This window comes from Herpailurus yagouaroundi, unplaced genomic scaffold (assembly GCF_014898765.1).
Source record: "Herpailurus yagouaroundi ecotype Mexico unplaced genomic scaffold, PumYag 208, whole genome shotgun sequence".
NCBI classification, from domain to species: Eukaryota; Metazoa; Chordata; class Mammalia; order Carnivora; family Felidae; genus Herpailurus; species Herpailurus yagouaroundi.
The window spans coordinates 9,275,799-9,292,611 of NW_024412439.1; the positions used below are offsets into that span (position 1 = coordinate 9,275,799).

A 16,813-nucleotide genomic window follows, 5' to 3' on the forward strand; every position below is an offset into this window, starting at 1 on the left:
AGGCGGCGTGGGCCAGCAGGCGTCGGAGGGGTGCAGCGAGGGCCCCGTGAGGTGCCGACCCCTGAGGGTAGGTGTGTGTGCAGCAGAAGCAGCGTTGGCCGAGAATGTTCACTTACGTCTCGTGTTTGCATCGTCACAGTGGGACACAACAGGGCAGGGTGACTCATTCCTGCCTCGTGACACAACCCAGCCGTCCCTTGCGGCAGGGACTGGGCGGAGGGGACTTTAAACCCGGTTGGTGTGGTTCGGCCCTTCTCCAGGCTAGAGATCGCTGGCCCCAGTTCAGCAGGGGCAGGGACAGTGTGCCTCTGTGAGTTCTGATCCCCTCTCCAGAGGGTGAGCAGCTGGTGTAGACAGACATGGTGGGCTCGAGATTCCCAGCAACTGGAAATATAGGTTTCTTTTTTTTTTTTTTTTTAATGTTTATTTACTTTTGAGAGAGAGACAGAATGTGAGTGCAGGAGGGGCGGAGGGGCAGAGACAGAGACACAGAATCAGAAGCAGGCTCCAGGTTCCGAGCTGTCGGCACAGAGCCCGACGCGGGGCTCGAACCCGCAGACCGCGAGATCATGACCTGAGCCGAAGTGGGACGCTTAACCAACTAAGCCACCCAGGGACCCCGGGAATGTAGGTTTCTTAAAGCAAGATCGTGTTACAATTCACAGAATCTTCACTTCTGGGTGTAGAAACATGAATTGAGTTTATTTTTCTTCTGGCGACTGGCATCTGACATTGCCGAGGGGGCGGTGCACTTTAGCGGTCAAGGCCAGGCTCCCTGGGTTCGCATCCTGGCTTTGCCACCTCCTAACTGTGTGACCTTATGCAAGTTGTCTAACTTCTCTGGGCCACAGATCAGCCATCTCTCCATCCCCCCTCCCTCCGGTCTCCCCCAAAGGTGGTCCAGCCATCGGCCTCTTACCGCTAAGTTGCCCTCACCCCGGTGGGAGCCCTCCAGGGTCAAGGATCAACAAAACAGCTGAAGTCCAGCTTTCGTTGCTGGTACCTCCCTATCCCCACCCCCAAGGAGCTCACGTCTTCTCTCAGCCCTGGCGGGGCTCGCAGGGAGCAGGTGTGCTGGCCGAGTAGGGTGACAGGAGAACACAACAGCACATCTCCACCTGGCAAGCATCCAGTCTGAATAAGGGATTCTCTTAACGCCCCTCTGCCCTTGGCCCCGGGCGACAAAGGAGAGCCGTCTGGGATGCTGGATAAGCCCCTCGTGTCCTCAGTCTTCCCGTGTTGGCAGGGGCAGGTAGGCAGCTGTGTTAGTTCTGGACGGACCCCTCCCGGCAAGGCCCCCAAGGTGGTGGCTGGGCGCCGTCCCCGCCGCTCACCGTGAGTCTTATTACAGGAGCAGGTAGGTCATGGGTCACTTTTGTCCCCACAATTCGGGAATACAGAAGTCCCGCCTGACGCCGTGGTCTGTTGATATCCACATTGGTTCTTCCAGCTTTGGCTCCCGCCCCCCGGGCTGCCCCTTACTTACCCTCTCTGGGTGTCAGCTTCCCCTTTTGTGGAATGAAGGGCGTGAGGGGGGTGACCTCTGAACTCCCTCCAAGAACCCACCCTGGCGCTAACGGGGAGAGATTATCCTTCGGGCAAAGGGTCCCTTGCGGACCTGTGGGCCAGCAAGCCATGCCCCCAAAGTCATCCTCTGGAAGGTGCCTGATTTTCCAGCTCCTGCGGCAGGTTCTGTTAGCTCTGAATCTGAAGAGCTCTGAGCTGGACGGGGTGTTGTAGTGGGGCTGAAGGTAGAAGGCTGAGGGTGTATGACAAGTACTCGTCCCCAGGAGGCACATCCACGCCGGGGACCAGCACACCGAGGCGAGGGAGGGGCCTGACAGCCTGGAATCGGCCCGGTCAGGCCCAGTGTCAGTGGATCCGCTGCCTGGGCTACCCGTAGAGGAGTCCGCAGACAAAGGACCCAAAGGTGACTGGGAAAGTTGCCCTGGGAGGGCCCGGGGACAACTTTGGGCTTCCAGATGCTGCTAACGGAAGCACCCAGTGTCCATGGTCCTGAATCACCCGTGGCAGTTTTTCTGAACTCAGTCGGCTACCTCAACAGCCAGGAGGTGGTGGCACCTGGCCCTCGGCTCCGGGGTCTCAGTCCTTGGCAGGCTCCTTCCTGCGCCCAGATGCTGTCTCTTCTTTCTGGAATGTTCTTCCCCTCACTTCTCTCCCAGCTCCCTCATCCGGTTTAAGTGTCCCTTCCGGGAGGCTTCCCAGTGACCCAGAGTGGGCTCACCCTTTGGCCTGATGCCAGTACCAATCCTTGCTTTTGGGTTTTTTTTTTTTTTTTTTTTAACGTTTGTTTATTTTTGAGACAGAGAGAGACAGAGCACGAACAGGGGAGGGGCAGAGAGAGGGAGACAGCCCCATGATGCGTGGCCCACTGGGGACCTCCCTGAGGTGAGGTGACGCTGGACAGCTCACAAAGGGACTGTGTTCCCTTCGGCCGGCGTGTGGTTCCTCCCAGGCTGGGGCAGTAGGGGGATTATTTGCGTACGCAGGGCCTCCACGCACCTAGTGTTCTGGTCATGCAGCCGGGTCCGCGTTAGGACTTCACAGTTTTGCATCTCGTTTGCATAGCTCAGCTCTGAGCTCTGTGCTTCTGCTTGTGGTTTCCTGGTCCGTCCCCAGTTCCACAGAGCCGGACCTCTGCTTCCTCGGCTTCCCTCCAGGACCTGGCCTGACGGGCCAGCTACGGGGTCCGCCCTGAGAGCGGTGAACACGGGAGAGTGTGAGTGTGGCCAGGGCTATAGCAGGATAGCCTTCGTGTCTCAAAAGCTTCCCTGGCACATCCACCGTGGCATTCTTCCCGACAGCCCTACAGGGTCAGTGCCGTGTTATCCCCATTTTACAGAGAAGTAAACTGAGGTTGGGAAAAGGTAACAAAAGTCTGCCTAAAGTGCGCTGCTAAACAGCAGAGTCATGCTCTGAGTCTGAGTCTGTTGCTGCCAGAAACCGGGTTTATTCACCGTGCTAAACCACCTGCCGTGGCTTCCCAGGGCCCCAGGAGCCCCCACACGTTAGCCAAGAAGCCGCGCTGGCCCCGCTGAGGCTCTCAGCGTTTGGCGCTTCTCATGGCTCCCCATCTGTTGCTAATCAACCTTTTCTTAAAGCCCCTCCTCGGTGGCTTTAAGATTCTGATTTTTCTCAAGGAGTCCCCCTGCCCGCTGGGGTCTGGCTGCTCCCGGGCACTCGTGGGGATGCTCGCCACTGCCCGGTGGGCCAGGCGGGCCTCCGTCTCAGCTCACCACCCCTGGCAGCCTGCATCTCTGTGCTGTTGGGCTCCAACAGCTGTAGGCTCTCTGCCTCCACACTGCGCCCTTGGCACTGGGGCCACAGCAGGGCTGATCGGGCCGGGCTGGGAGTGCCTGTGGACTGCCATCTGCTCTGCTGGGCCATTTGCTCCCTAAGCCTGGGGCTCTCCAGACTGACCGGTGTCTGTCCCTCTCCCCCCCCCCCCCCCCCATGCAGGCGATGACTCAGGATGCAGCCAGGGGCCACGACGTGCACGGAGGACCGTATCCAGCATGCCCTGGAGCGCTGCCTGCATGGCCTCAGCCTCAGCCGCTGCTCTACCTCCTGGTCAGGTAGGTCTGGGGGAGCAGGGGTGGGGTCTGCGGGGCCCGAGAAAGCCTCAGGGGCTATGGTGAGCACTTGGCAGCTCACAGAAGCCAGCAGGTTGTGGTTCCGAGCCCCTGGACCTCCCGTGGGCTGGACCTCCCGTGGGCTGGTGCTCGGCACAGCACCCGATGGAGAGTAGGCCCTCGGTATATGGCAGTTTGTCTGTGCTCCTGTAACATATTCCTTCTCCCGGGACCGTATCTTGCTTTCTTCCCATGTGCCGAAGTACAACCTTGAAGAAGCTATCAAACCTGCTTAGAAATACAACTACTGATTCCAACAGAGCAGCTAGGCTTTCGTAGATAGCTCTTCCCGGAATGGTTCCCTTGGTTTCTAGATCTTTCCAGATACAGGCTGGGGCAATTGTATCTCTGAAGACTGGGGCCTGCCTGTAATAATTTCTCATGCTTCTAAGATTTTTCACGTCTCGTATCTCACTTGCCTCGCTAACTACGCCATGAGATAGATATCCACTGCTCCTTGAACACACCTGGTTCCTCCCTCCCTCAGGACCTTTGCACCTGCTGCCTGGAACTCTTCCCTCAGAACTGCCCGTAGCTGGCTCCTTCTCACCCAGGTCTCAGCTCTAATGCCACCACCTTTGAGAGGCTTTCCTCTGTCTTTGGAATTCAACAGATCTGTATTAAAACTGCCTCTCACTGGCTGCTGTAACCTCACTCCAGTCACTGAACCTCTCACAACTCCACCTGCCTTGTCCGTGAAATAGCAACCACGGGAACCTCTTCCTGAAGGGAGGATAGGAGACTCAGTGGAGATCACGTGAGAACCTAGCATCCTATTGGCCACACTAGGTGGTCAGTAGATGGCAATTTGCTCCCTGTTCACTTCCTACCTAGGTGTTGATGAAGCCTAAGCATATAGAATTGAGGTAGGGGGACGACATCATTAAGGAAAAGAACACAAAAAAGATCTGACTTTTGCAAATTTTCTGAGAACCGATGTCCGCATGAAAACACCGTTTGGGCCTCCCCGACCTTAGAAGGAGCCCCTGCAACATGAAGGCTCCCGGAGCTTGGGCTCCGTGAAATTCGTGGTCGATCCGTTTCCACCCTTACTCCTCTCCCCTCCACTGCACGCATGCGCCCGTGTGCGCGTGCACACACAGGCCGCTAGGACAGCGCCTTTAATCTCTAGGGGTTTACCCTGGCCGAGTGCGGGGAAACAGAGCCTGACAGAATGCGAAAGTCTGGGGAAGTTACAGAATGACCAAGTGCTCACTGTAGCTTTCAAAAGGTAGATGGATGTAGCTTCCGCCTTCCTCGGCTCCGCGGCCAGGCGGTCCTGGGAAGTCCCAGGGCTGTGGTAGCCTTGGTCTTGCTTCCTGGGGCGGGGCTTGCTGTGGCTCCTCCCCTTATTCTTCCAGCGCCCTCTGCCTCTGCCTCTGCCCTCCTTCCCTGCACCTTGCATGCTCCGGCACCCCCTATAGGAAACCAGGGGAGCCGGGTTCGTGGAAGAACCGTAGCTCTCCAGAGGCAAGGGGTGCAGACTCATGGCCCCTAAGGGGGATCCCAGCCCATCTCTGTCTCTTGAGCCATTATCCGCAGGAGTAAAAAGCTTGTCATTGTGTCTTGATGAGGAACGAGAGAGTTGACTGTTGATTCAGAGCTTTCTCAGACTCTTTAGAAAGGAATACCCCAGGGGTGCCCCTAGGGATTCCCACTTCTCTCCAGACGTAAGCTGAACACCAGCCTCTCTCTCTGCCTTTCCAGCCGGGCTGTGTCTCAACTGCTGGAGCCTGCAGGAGCTGGTCAGCAGGGATCCGGGCCACTTCCTTATCCTCCTGGAGCAGATCTTGCAGAAGACTCGAGAGGTGAGGGCCGGCCTGGGACTGAAGAGTCAAGGGAAAGGTCCCCACGGAGTGTCAGTTCTGGGGTGCCTGGCCCACCGAGGGGCTTGGCAAAGGCGCTGGGAACCCCTGGGCTTTCTGTTCCAGTGGTGCTTGTGAGTGGAAGGCTTCTAGGAAGGGCTGTGGTCCTTTCACCAGGAAGACGAGGACTCGTGAGCCACGGATCTGAGTTTAATTAAGCTGCTTCTTAAGACAGACATGGCTTGTAAGTCCAAGTGTTGACTAGAACGGAGAGAGGAGGCTCTCCCGAATTCCTTTCCTCGAAAAGATCCGTAAAAACAGACACAGAGGAGAAAACTGACTAGAAAGGGAAACTGAGACCTTGTCTCACGGCCGGTCCGTAAGAAATAGGCTTTGATGACTTAGAACAGCAGTGTGTTTAAGGGCTCAGCTGGGCTGGGGTTCCAGAATAATTGTGAGTCCCTAAAGAGGATTCTGGCTCTTTTATAAAGAATCCTGTGCTTAATTTTTTTTTTTTTCATTTTTGTTTTAAATATGTAACTGTGTAGGAAAACGTGACTTTCTCAAGCTGTCCCTTGGGAAGTCTTGGCTTCCCAAGACACTCAAGGTTCCAATTCTGGCACCATCCTTTACCGGGTACCGTTATACCCTGATCCACAAGCACACCAACTCAGAAGAGCCTAAGCCACCCTTGGAGTGTTTAACTTATAAGCCCAAATATCAACTACCGCGTGACAAGAGGGGAGGGTCTTGTAGAAGGGGCCCAGCAGCAGGTGTATCAGGCACCTGGTCTGTTCGGGGCCAAGAGAAGGAGAATTCTGTTTGGGCCTGCTGAGGCCACCAGGCACAGCACGGTGGTGGGGTCCTCTCTGCACCTTCAACCCCCACGAGTTCCGGAAGGGGCCGAGACCTTTACCATTTGGACCAAAGAATTCTAAATCCCATGGGTCAGTAGTGTGGTCAAAAATTGTAATAAGCAGTGCGGGGAAGGCTATAGTGAGACTCGTACTTTCATACACGCAGGGTATTATAACTGGCACAGTCCTTGCGGAAAGCAACTTGGCAACACGTTTCAGAGGTCAGAAAGAGGTTTACAGTCTTTGATCCATCGACTCCACTTCCTGAACCCTAACCTAGATAAATAATCCAAATTACAGAAAAAGTAACGTGCACCAAGTTTTTCATTGCAAAAGTATTTAGGGTAGCAAGAAAATAATGTCATGTGTCCAAAATAATAAATTACGGAGATCTATCAGAAGGAATATTATTACAGGTAATAAAAAGATGGATATTATCCAAAGGTATAAACAGATTTTAATATACAAAAAATTGCATCAGTAAGGTTTATTAAATGATTTAGCAAACATTTACCAAACATTTGGAAAAATACAGAGTGAGATTCCTAGCACATACCATACAGCATACAGAATTCTAAGTGGATTGAAGATTTAAATTTAAGAAAATGAAGCTTCAAAAAAGGAAGGAAATACGAATTTTACATGGTGTTTGCACACAAAAGCAAAAATCCATAAAAGACAAATAAACATTTCTAATATCAGGACATCAGAAGAAAATCTATACAAGTAAGACACACAACACATTTGAAAAAAGATTTACCACACAAATGAAAAGGAAATGTGTAACCAGGAGCACCAGGAGTGGGGGAAAGGTGGTCTTAGAGATGATGCAGCAGAACAAATTCACTTATAACATTATAGGGTAAAAACATTAGGAGTAAAAACATACACGCTATGATTTCCAAGTACAGAGAGAAAAATGGTGTTAGGATAAGCATTGTCACGTTAGCTGTGGTTGCGTTCATTTGGCGGGGGGATATTGTGAGCGTTTGGGTTTTTTTTAAGTTGTATTTCCCCCATTGTTTCCTTGTGGTTACGTTGCCTGTCACGTAAGAAAACAAAGAAAGTGCAGAAAGGAAGCGCTGCTCTGTTCTGCACCTGTGATGAGCCTCACGCTGCTTTCCTGTCCTGTCCACAGGTCCAGGAGAAGGGCACCTATGACCTTCTCGCCCCCCTGGCTCTGCTTTTCTACTCCACTGTTCTCTGCGTAAGTTCCGGGGCGGGCTAGCTTGGGGAAGTGAGAGGGGACAGGGAGGGACGGTCTCCATGGGGACAGCGCCCTCACACCTCCGGACACAACTTAGGGTATCTGTCAAGCCACGCCCTTGAAATGGGTGTCAACCCTGTGGCATCAGAGCAGCCCCCATAACTCCCTGAATGGCTAGAAACAGGCTAAATATACAAAGCCTCTGATGGCATCAGAGCGGCCATCTTGAAAGGCTTCCATAAGTCTGTGCGGATGCCATGGCGCCTGGTGTATCCAGGCTCCCGTGGAGGGGACTGCTGTCGACAGCCTGTTCACGAGCCAGGAAACAGATCCTGCTGAGAGATCTTAGGTCCACCTTATTCTGTACCCCAGGAGTCCGTGTCCCCCGGTGTGATCATCCCGTATTCACCAGACCGGTGGCATCATCAGATGACCGTACGTACATGGAACCAATCCATGCAAAGCATAAACGTTTGCCTCAACGAGAGTATTGAAAGAAAGGTAGTTTAGGCATCGGAGACCATTGCCCCAGATGAGTTGCGGCAACGGCACCATTTAGGATGACCCCCAAGGTGACAGCTTTTCAGAGGGGCGCTCTCGTGCATTAGATGTTACGTGTGGTAAAGTCACGGCCCTTACAGTAGAGGTGCCTCTGGGTGCCATCTTTACCATCTGTAAGTCACGCCCTGTGGGTAACTTCCGGTTCTTTCTGCCCTCGTCCTTGGACACGCTGCTGCCAGGAGCAGTGTGCCTTCGGCGGAACGTATCAGAAAGGAGCAGGGTGTGTTCTAGAATATCGGTGAGCTCTCTCTTACCCAGACGTCTCTGCCTGCCTCTCCCTTTCCATCCCAGACACCACACTTCCCGCCAGATTCAGATCTCCTTCTGAAAGCAGCCAGAACCTACCACCGCTTCCTGACCTGGCCTGTTCCCTACTGCAGTATCTGCCAGGAGCTGCTCACCTTCATTGATGCTGAACTCAAGGCCCCAGGTGAGTGTGGAGGGGGGCAGGTGCACAGGGCCGGGATCTCCCCTTCCTGGTGCACACAGCGTCGGATGGCTGAGAGCAGTGAACACAGGAGGTAACTCAAGGAGGAATCCTTAGGGGTTCAAGGCTAGGAGACCCCACTACGTGGTCTTTGCCTGTGCTCTGCTTTGCCAAAGGGTCTCTGAGACTGCCCGGGCCAGACAGAGAAGCCCCCACAATACTGACGACAGGCCTTTGCTTGTTCTCTTTGCCTCAGGATCAAATAAGGAAATGATCTGTGCATAGAGTGGGTCCTGGCCAGGGAAGCGGGGGGTGACAGGAACAGGCAGGTTGACGGGTGCCCTGACAGGTGTGGACAAGGGCCGCGTGCTGAGTTTTCACCTGTGGGGTCTGAGAAGTAAGTAGGAATCCTCGCAAAATTGCAAGTGCTATAATAGACATGAAAACGAGGTCCTAGAAAACGGTTACAGAGCAAGAGAAAACCTAATTGGTAAGATTTACTGTGAGGTGGCCTGGTAAAGTAATTCATCAACAGTAGTCGCTCAAAACACTGACGTCACATAAACATCTCAATAGATGCCCCTAAAACGTTTGATAGAATTTGACATTCGTTCCTAATATTTAAAACCCCTCTAATACATGGAAACTAGTAACACACGGGAGTGTTCTTAATAAGGTAACAGCCCGCAGCGAAACACTAGAGGCGTTTCCGTTTAAGTCGATAACCTTTATCTTTGTGCTTACAAGTATTTTTGCCTATGCAAAAAGGCAAAAATAAAGACTACTTCCTCTTTCGGGAAGATAATTTAACTATGCAGAGATCAAACAATTGCTTATCTGTCAAGGCCAAGAGAATCACCTAAAGAACTGTCCGAACTCGTAAACAGGTAGCTAAGAGCTTTTCCATATAATGTCATTAACCAGTAAGAAAACATGGTTGAGGGGGGAAAAAAGAAAGCAATTTATAATAGCAACTAAAAATACAAAAGAAGAGAGATGTGAGTAACCTACATAGAGAAACAAACTTAACTGAAGGGTAAGTAATTTAAGAGACACGTTGCCAGATTGAATCAATATTGTAGTAACAGCAGGTGTCGTGGAAATAAATGTTAACAGTGATTAAAAGAAATACCAACAATATCTTTTAAGATTTAACAAAGTAAAATCTATCTGAGAGAATAAATGCTCTCTGGTAGCATTTATTCATGCATTTATCATGTATTTATGTATTCTTAACAGTATAAGAATGGAGTATTTCCTTTACTAGGTCTGTTACAACTATAACTGTAAGGCTTAAATTATTAAAATAGTGCGCTATTGGTATAAGAATAGATAAGTTAACGGAACAACGTAGAATGGCTAGAAACAGGCTAAATATAGAAAGATTTGTTCTATGACAAAGCGGCATCCTGAAACCAGTGATGAATAAAATCAGTCATTTAATAAATATTATTATTAAAAATGAGTTATAATTCTATCTCAAAAAATGTAATAATTCTATTTCAAACATAAAATCAGTTGCAGGTAGATGAAAGGTTGAAGTGTGGAAAACAAAACCATGAATATCATAGAAGAAAACTAGGTTACATGAACCACCTAGAGTGAATAGATACCAAACATGCCTGCCCCCAAGGAAAAAAATTAGAAAAGGCTGACAGATTTGAGAGCATAAAATTCAAAGCTTTTATGTAGCTATTCAGCCACTAAAGACGTAGATACAGAGTTACCCAGGGCAAAAGATGTTGAGTAACTTGTTGAGTAAAAATGCTGGCCCCCCCAGAAAACTGTATGTTATAATCCCATTTTTGTTTTTTTCTTTTCTTTTAAGAGAAAATGCATCAGGCCCTATTTAATGCTCGCAGCATTTAATTCTTTTCATACACATTAAACACACGCAGGACAAGAGTATGTCTTATTCCCCAGCAATCCGTGGACCCTAGAAAGCTCAGGACTGCAGCTTTGAGTGTAAATTCCTTTGGAGGGACTCCTGACTTCTTTCTGGAATCATCTGATTTGTCTCCTCCTAATCAAGTAGCAGAGCTGTCCTCCCCCAACCAATCAGCTTCTCTGTCTTCTTAACCAATCAGTGTATCGCTCTCCTCCCAGCCAGTCAGCTGGGCGGTCTTTTCCCAACCAATCAGCTTGTCTGTCTCCTGCCAGCCAATCACCTGACCTCCCTGCCCAGCCAGTCAGCTGTCTGTGGTTACCAAGGCAGGGAGCAGGCACTGGTTAGGCTTGGCCAATGCCAAAGCCCACCTGTTCCTGGGACGTCACCGCATGCCAGAGGCTTGGGTGGAGGAACGAAGAAATCAGGGAGGCCTCAAGGAGAAGGTGCTGTACGAGGAAAGGCAGTCAGGCACACGAGGAATAGACAGCTTGCCAATCTGACTTTCCAAGGCACCCTAAGTGAACAAGCCAGCTTAGGGTCATTCTCTTTCATTCCCTTCTTTCCAACAGCTCCCCCAGACCAACAGATCTGTATTGCTTCTGGGCGTCTTGCCTACGGCCAAAATTCCTTCAACAAGAATGTTGAGCTTTTCTTCCCTTCTCTAATTTAGACAGAAAGGATTTAAAACGCAAACACCTTGGCAGGGCCTTCAGTCGCTAATCAAAGATCTAAGTGACTCTTACTTTGAAATGGATAAGGGAGATGGAGGGCTGTGTCACTTGCACGCTGGAAGACCAGGCCGCTTCCCAGTTTCAGGTAGAACCGGCTGACTCTTCTCCCCTGAATGCATGCTATGCCTTGAGATGTTTTGGGGACGCCGCTGAGCAGAGACTGTGTTCTGGGCAGCCCAGCGAGCAGAGGTGGCGTGGAGGGCTGGCCGGGAAGGGTGAAGGCCGGATGCTGGGGACGGCGGGGTTCTACGCCTAGGGGACGAGAGCCAGGCAGAGGAGGAACTGGAGGCAGAGATGGAATGAGGGTTCTTGGACTCCAAGCAAGAGGACCCTGGGAACCCCAGTCACTCACTGCTGAGCACCTTGCCCTCAACAGTGCCCGGGGACCGTGTGACGCCTCCGATGTCCTGGTGATGGCAGAGAAGGCAGATGCCTGGAGAGGCAGTTTATGCCAGGCCGCCTGGGCTCACAGCTTGTCCCCTTCCGGGGAAAGCAGAACCGAAACAGGAAATCATGAACTCTTTCTCACGGCAGAGAGTCATTTTCAAGTTAAAAAAAAAAAAAAACCTAACTTGCGCAAATGTATAGTAAGCCTTCGTGGAAGACACATTGCGCTCCTTACTGAGGGGACCAGCAAGATGGCAGAACTCGTTTAAAGGATGGTATGAGACCCTTGGTTGAGGGAGTTACTCACAGGGGGCGCCCAGGTGGCTCAGTCGGTGGAGCATCCAACTCTTGATTTTGGCTCAGGTCCTGATCTCACAGTTTGTGAGTTCGAGCCCCGCGTCAGGCTCCGTGCTATCCGCCCTGCTCTCTCTCTGCCTCTCTGCCTCTCATAAATAAATAAATAAATAAATAAATAAATAAATAAATAAATAAAATAGATGATAGATAGATAGATAGATAGATAAAGTTTTGAAGACAAGTTCCTCATAGAAGCGAGAATACGTTTGCAAAATTAGATACGAAATTAGTTGAGATGATAGAAGAGGATAACGCCATACCCTGCGGGGTTCTCTTTTCTACCGAACAAAAGCCAGTTCCCTCATCTGATGTCCCCGGGTTCGCCTCTCGTTTCCAGAACCTGAGCCCTGCCTGATTCATCAGTAGCGAAGAGTAAATTAAGCTAAATTACCCTTCTCTGCATGACCCTTCACTGGGCTTCTTAGAAAGTGCTTTAGTGAGATTTTCGTTTCGGCCTGTGGGACTATGGTTGCCTGATTCCTGAGTGCCCCGACCCGCCATCCCCCCCCCCACCACCGCCCCCAGCTGAGGGAGGCAGTGGGGCGGAGGCCGGAGTGGAGGCCACGGGAGAAGCTGAGGCGGAACCACTCAGCAGAGTCACCAGTACTTGGTCTGAGGCCACCGTGGCCTCACATCCTGGAGCTGTGAGGCCTTTGGCAAGACATTTCTTTAATTTATAGGAGCTTTTTTCTCTCTTTTTTTTTTTTTTAACCTCATCTGTAAAATGGGAGTATAATAATGCCTCCTCCCTTAGAGCAATTTGAAGGTGAATGCTGGCCTCCGTGGATCTCACGTTGCTGGGGACAGTAAGGACGGGGCAGCGGTACCTTGAGAGACAGGTCCTGATCAGGTTACGGGGAGAAGATGACAGGGGACCATGGGCCCTTCACCCAAGGAGCCGTATGGAGCCAGTTGCCATGGCGATGAGTGAAACAGCCGATCCTGCTTTGATGTGGCTGGGTGGTGGAGGAAGTGGGCAGGTTATCAAGCCTTCGGGCCTCCCCCTTCTTCCTGACTCCACCCCAATAGGGTGGCCTGGCTGCCTCCACTCTGGGGGTGGCAGGAAACCTCACGTCAGTGCCACCGGGTCCTGCCCACCGCAGCCCCTTGGATTCAGCCCACATGTTTGTCAAATACTTACTCCAAGCCCCCGCCAGCTGTGTAGAGCACACCGCTCGCCTGCGAAGAATGTATCTGTAATCCCGAGGGGCGACAGGGGGCATCATATGTGTGAGTCACTGTGCAGCTTTCAAAGCCCACAGACCTCGGTGGCTGCACCTCCCTTCCCCCGATCACAGCCCTAGGGGGTGCAGGGAAGAGTAGTACTATTCCCACGTCAGACCTGAGGAAACGGAGACTCAGAAGTTTCATGTTTCTTGCTGTAAAGTCGGGTGTGAGAGAAGGAGGAACATGGGCGGGCTGTGGTATGACCTACGCTTTGTCACTTACTAGCTGGTTTCCTCGCACAGGTGACGGGAGCTCTCTGAGCCTCCCGGTCAAAAGTAGGATCGTGGGGCGCCCGGACGGCTCAGGCTCAGTCGGTTCAGCGTCTGATTCTTGGTTTTGGCTCAGGTCATGATCTCACAGGTCGTGGGATCGAGCCCCGTGTCGGGCTCTGTGCTGACAGCTCGGAGCCTGGAGCCTGCTTCCGATTCTCTCTCTCTCCCTCTCTCTCTGCCCCTCCCCTGCTCAAGAACATCCTCTCTCTCTCTCAAAATAAATCAACACTAAAAAAAAGTAGGACCATCATTGTCGATGGTGATGATGATGATGGCGATGGTTGGATTGGTCTCATCCTCAGGAACCTCCCCCCCCACCCCGACCTGGGTATTTACTATTATTCCCACCTTCCAGAGGATGAGCCTGAACTCCAGACATTGCGTACGCTCACGTAGCTGACAAGAGCTCTGCTCCCTTGAAGCTATGTCTGTTTGATTCCCAAAACCATATCCTTCGATGCCAGCAATGTATTCTCACATCTGCATAGAGCTATTTCTATGCCAAGAGGCACAGGCAGACCATTGTGCGTCACTAGAAAATCCTGGGCTGTCCCAGCTGCCATTTTTTTTTTAACGTGTATTTACTTTTGAGAGAGAGAGAAACAGCACACGAGCAGGGGAGGGGCAGAGAGAGAGGGAGACCCAGAATCCGAAGCAGGCTCCGGGCTCCGAGCTGTCAGCACAGAGCCCGACGCGGGGCTCGAACCCACGGACCGTGAGATCATGACCTGAGCCGAAGTCGGACGCTCAACCGACTGAGCCGCCCAGGCGCCCCATCCCAGCCACCGTTTTGTAAGCACTTTCCTCCCTGGGCCATTTCTCCTGCTGCCTTTGACCTTCTATCAAAGCAGGTACAAACCTGGGCTCGATCACCTCTGCCCATCAACTGGTAGCAGGTGAATTCTGAATATTCTTCAGTGGCAGTAAGTCTCCCTTGGGATCTTAGTGATCATAGACATTTATATTTCATACTTTGTTTAAGTCCCTGATGATGGAATAAAAGGCATAGATTCCTTGAAGCAAAGTCAAACATCGTTGACTAGCGGGTGGGGGATTTGGTCACAGAACGTCTCACCCCAAATGCACAGGTGTCCCAGGAGAAACTGAGGATCCATTACAGGGTAGAGGAGGCTAGGCTACAGGCAGTGTGGGACTCTGGATAGGATCCTGGAACCGAAAGACAACATCATGGCCAAAGATAGACAGAGTCACGGGGGAGAGATGTTGGAAAGGAGGGAGCAGCTGTTCCAGAAACCACAGGGCGTGATGAGTTAGAAGTAAGCTGGTTGCCCCAAACAGAAACCCCAGAATAATAGTTGCGGCAACTCAAAGGGGTTTATTTTTTTTTTTTTATTTTAAAAAAAAAAAAAAAAAAAATCCCAGTGGAAGGCAGCCCAGGGTTGGCACAGGGCTGAACATTCCAGAATCATTTCTCTTTTCTGTTTCACCATCCTTAGCAGGAAACATTGCCCTCGGTGTCACTTCTTGGTCTAATGACCGCAGGAGCTGTGGCCATCATGTCCCCATTCCAGTTAACAGAAAGGAGGAAAGGGAGGTTGCAAAATGGGGTCTTCCAGAAGCCCCCACCCAACACCTGCAAGGGAGGTCAAAAAATGTGATCTATCAACCTGTGCCCTTTGGTGAAGAAGAGGGAAGGGTGTTGGAGGGATGCGAACAGGTCCCCGCCATGTGTGACCCACGAGTAAGAGTGGCCCGGCGGAGCCGGACTGGGCCTGTCGGGGGGCGGGGACCACCGGCTGGGGCAGCAGGGTCACCACGCCTCACTCCCCCCAGGCCTGGTGGCCCTGCAGAGCTGGAGGGCATCCCGCAGGCATCTCCGTGGGTTCCTCCAGACTCTCTATAGAACGAACCAAGGACCTGAGTCCCGGTGACTCCGTGAAACCAGGTGGGGCTTGCTCAGGGGCTCCTTGTATGCAGGCAAGGCCTTTGAGCTTTCTTCCATAGCAAAAGGAATGTGTACGGAAGGGTCAAGAGACCTCACTTGGCTGTGTGTTCTGAGGTCTGGTGGGGGGGTGGGGTACTGTCGGGGGGGTGAGTGATGTCTCCACTACAGCATTTCACTGGGGGGCCTGTAGGGGGCCAGGAGGGGAGCTGGCCTCTGTCACTCACCCAAGTGGCCACCAGATGGTGTCCCAGGTCCCGATGGCAGTAGCCACCGTTTCAGGGACTTTCCCATCAAAATAAGCATCACTTCGACCTCTGAACATGTGACAGTTACCTAAGAGAAACATCAAACAAAAGGCCCCAAATCAAAACAGTTAGGTCCTAAATTAGAATAGCATGAACTAGTAATTTTCCACCATTGACGACACAAAAATCGTGGCCTTTCTGTTTACAGCTGTCTCTGACCCCGGTCTTGGCTCTGCACCTATCCAGGGGCATTGCCTTCCTCCTCCCGGCCCACACCCAGTCGCAGAGGGGCCTTGCCCCCTGACAGGGGCCCCCTTGAGGCTGCCTACCCCCCTGAATCCCAGCCCCTGCTTCTGGTGCCCTTGTCGGTGAGGAGGGCCAGTGTTGTTTAACCTTACTGTGGTGGATACACAACCGAATCCTTACTCTCAAGGCTCTGTTTTCCAGCCGCGGACCTGGGTCAGGTCGCAGGAGAAAAGGAGAGACTTTGGGCTGATGAGGCAGATGAGGCTGGAGAGAGAGGCTTGGGGGTGGGGGTGTTGTGGCCAGGGGCAGGGACAGGACCCAGCCTGGGAGGGACAGGATCAGGGAGACCCACCTGTCCTAAGAGTCCGTGGGAAGCCAGGCAGGGGCGCGGAGGGCCATTGGAGACCCAGCTGGGGGCCTGCACACTCTTGGGAGGGCCCCCGTGCCTCCAGATGGCCAGAGAACTCCTAGGTGACAGCAGGCCGGCCGCCTCGCAGCCTCGGACCCTGTGCCCACCGTCTCAGAGGAGCGGATCTTCACGGGGCCTGAGTCTCGTCCCCAGGCCCCCGACCTCCTTGGCCAGGGCGGGGTCACAGCAAGGCACGATAAACCTACCGACTCTTGTTTGTTTTGGCAACAGGAATCTCCTACCAGCGGCTGGTGAGAGCCGAGCAGGGCCTGTCCATCAGGAGTCACCGCAGTTCTACCGTGTGAGTGCTCTCGAGGGGGGTCCCACATTCCCACACCCATGCCACCCCCCCGTGCATCTGGCTTTCCCTCCATCACTGCACCCCCAAATCCCCAGCCATCAACAGAGCCTTCAAGAGGACCAGGAACCCCTTGGGATAGCTGGTGACGTTTGGTACATAGGTTTGTTTCTCTGGGCTGAGAGGCTTTCCTCAGATTGCTAAACGGCTCTGAGACTTAAAAACAAAACAAACATTAAAAACCACCTGCATCGATCATGCCAGGTACAGGGCAAGGATAACCTCGCTCTACCCCCCGTTTTCAGATGAGGAAACTGGAGGTCAGAGAGGCCAAGTG

The 16,813-nt window shown here is 52.3% G+C and overlaps 1 protein-coding gene and 1 long non-coding RNA gene across 5 annotated transcripts in view; one reads left to right on the forward strand and one right to left on the reverse strand.

Moving 5' to 3' along the window:
- PIK3R5 (phosphoinositide-3-kinase regulatory subunit 5) overlaps positions 1–16,813 on the forward strand; it is a 59,401-nt gene that overhangs the window by 32,758 nt on the left and 9,830 nt on the right. For 3 of the 4 annotated variants that reach the window (XM_040453216.1, XM_040453218.1, XM_040453217.1), the window contains exons 2-6: positions 3,481–3,596; positions 5,361–5,461; positions 7,454–7,522; positions 8,375–8,513; positions 16,410–16,479. In XM_040453216.1, the coding sequence (XP_040309150.1) occupies positions 3,494–3,596; positions 5,361–5,461; positions 7,454–7,522; positions 8,375–8,513; positions 16,410–16,479 (482 nt within the window). In that variant the 5' untranslated portion in view covers positions 3,481–3,493. Of the gene's footprint in view, positions 1–3,480; positions 3,597–5,360; positions 5,462–7,453; positions 7,523–8,374; positions 8,514–15,653; positions 16,480–16,813 lie in introns of those variants that run through there. The other variant, XM_040453219.1, reaches the window with a different exon arrangement.
- Positions 14,693–15,613, reverse strand: LOC121015921 (uncharacterized). Its single transcript, XR_005784041.1, has 2 exons — positions 15,503–15,613; positions 14,693–14,966 (listed from the first exon to the last, which is right to left on the reverse strand). It is a non-coding gene; the product is annotated as an uncharacterized LOC121015921 (long non-coding RNA).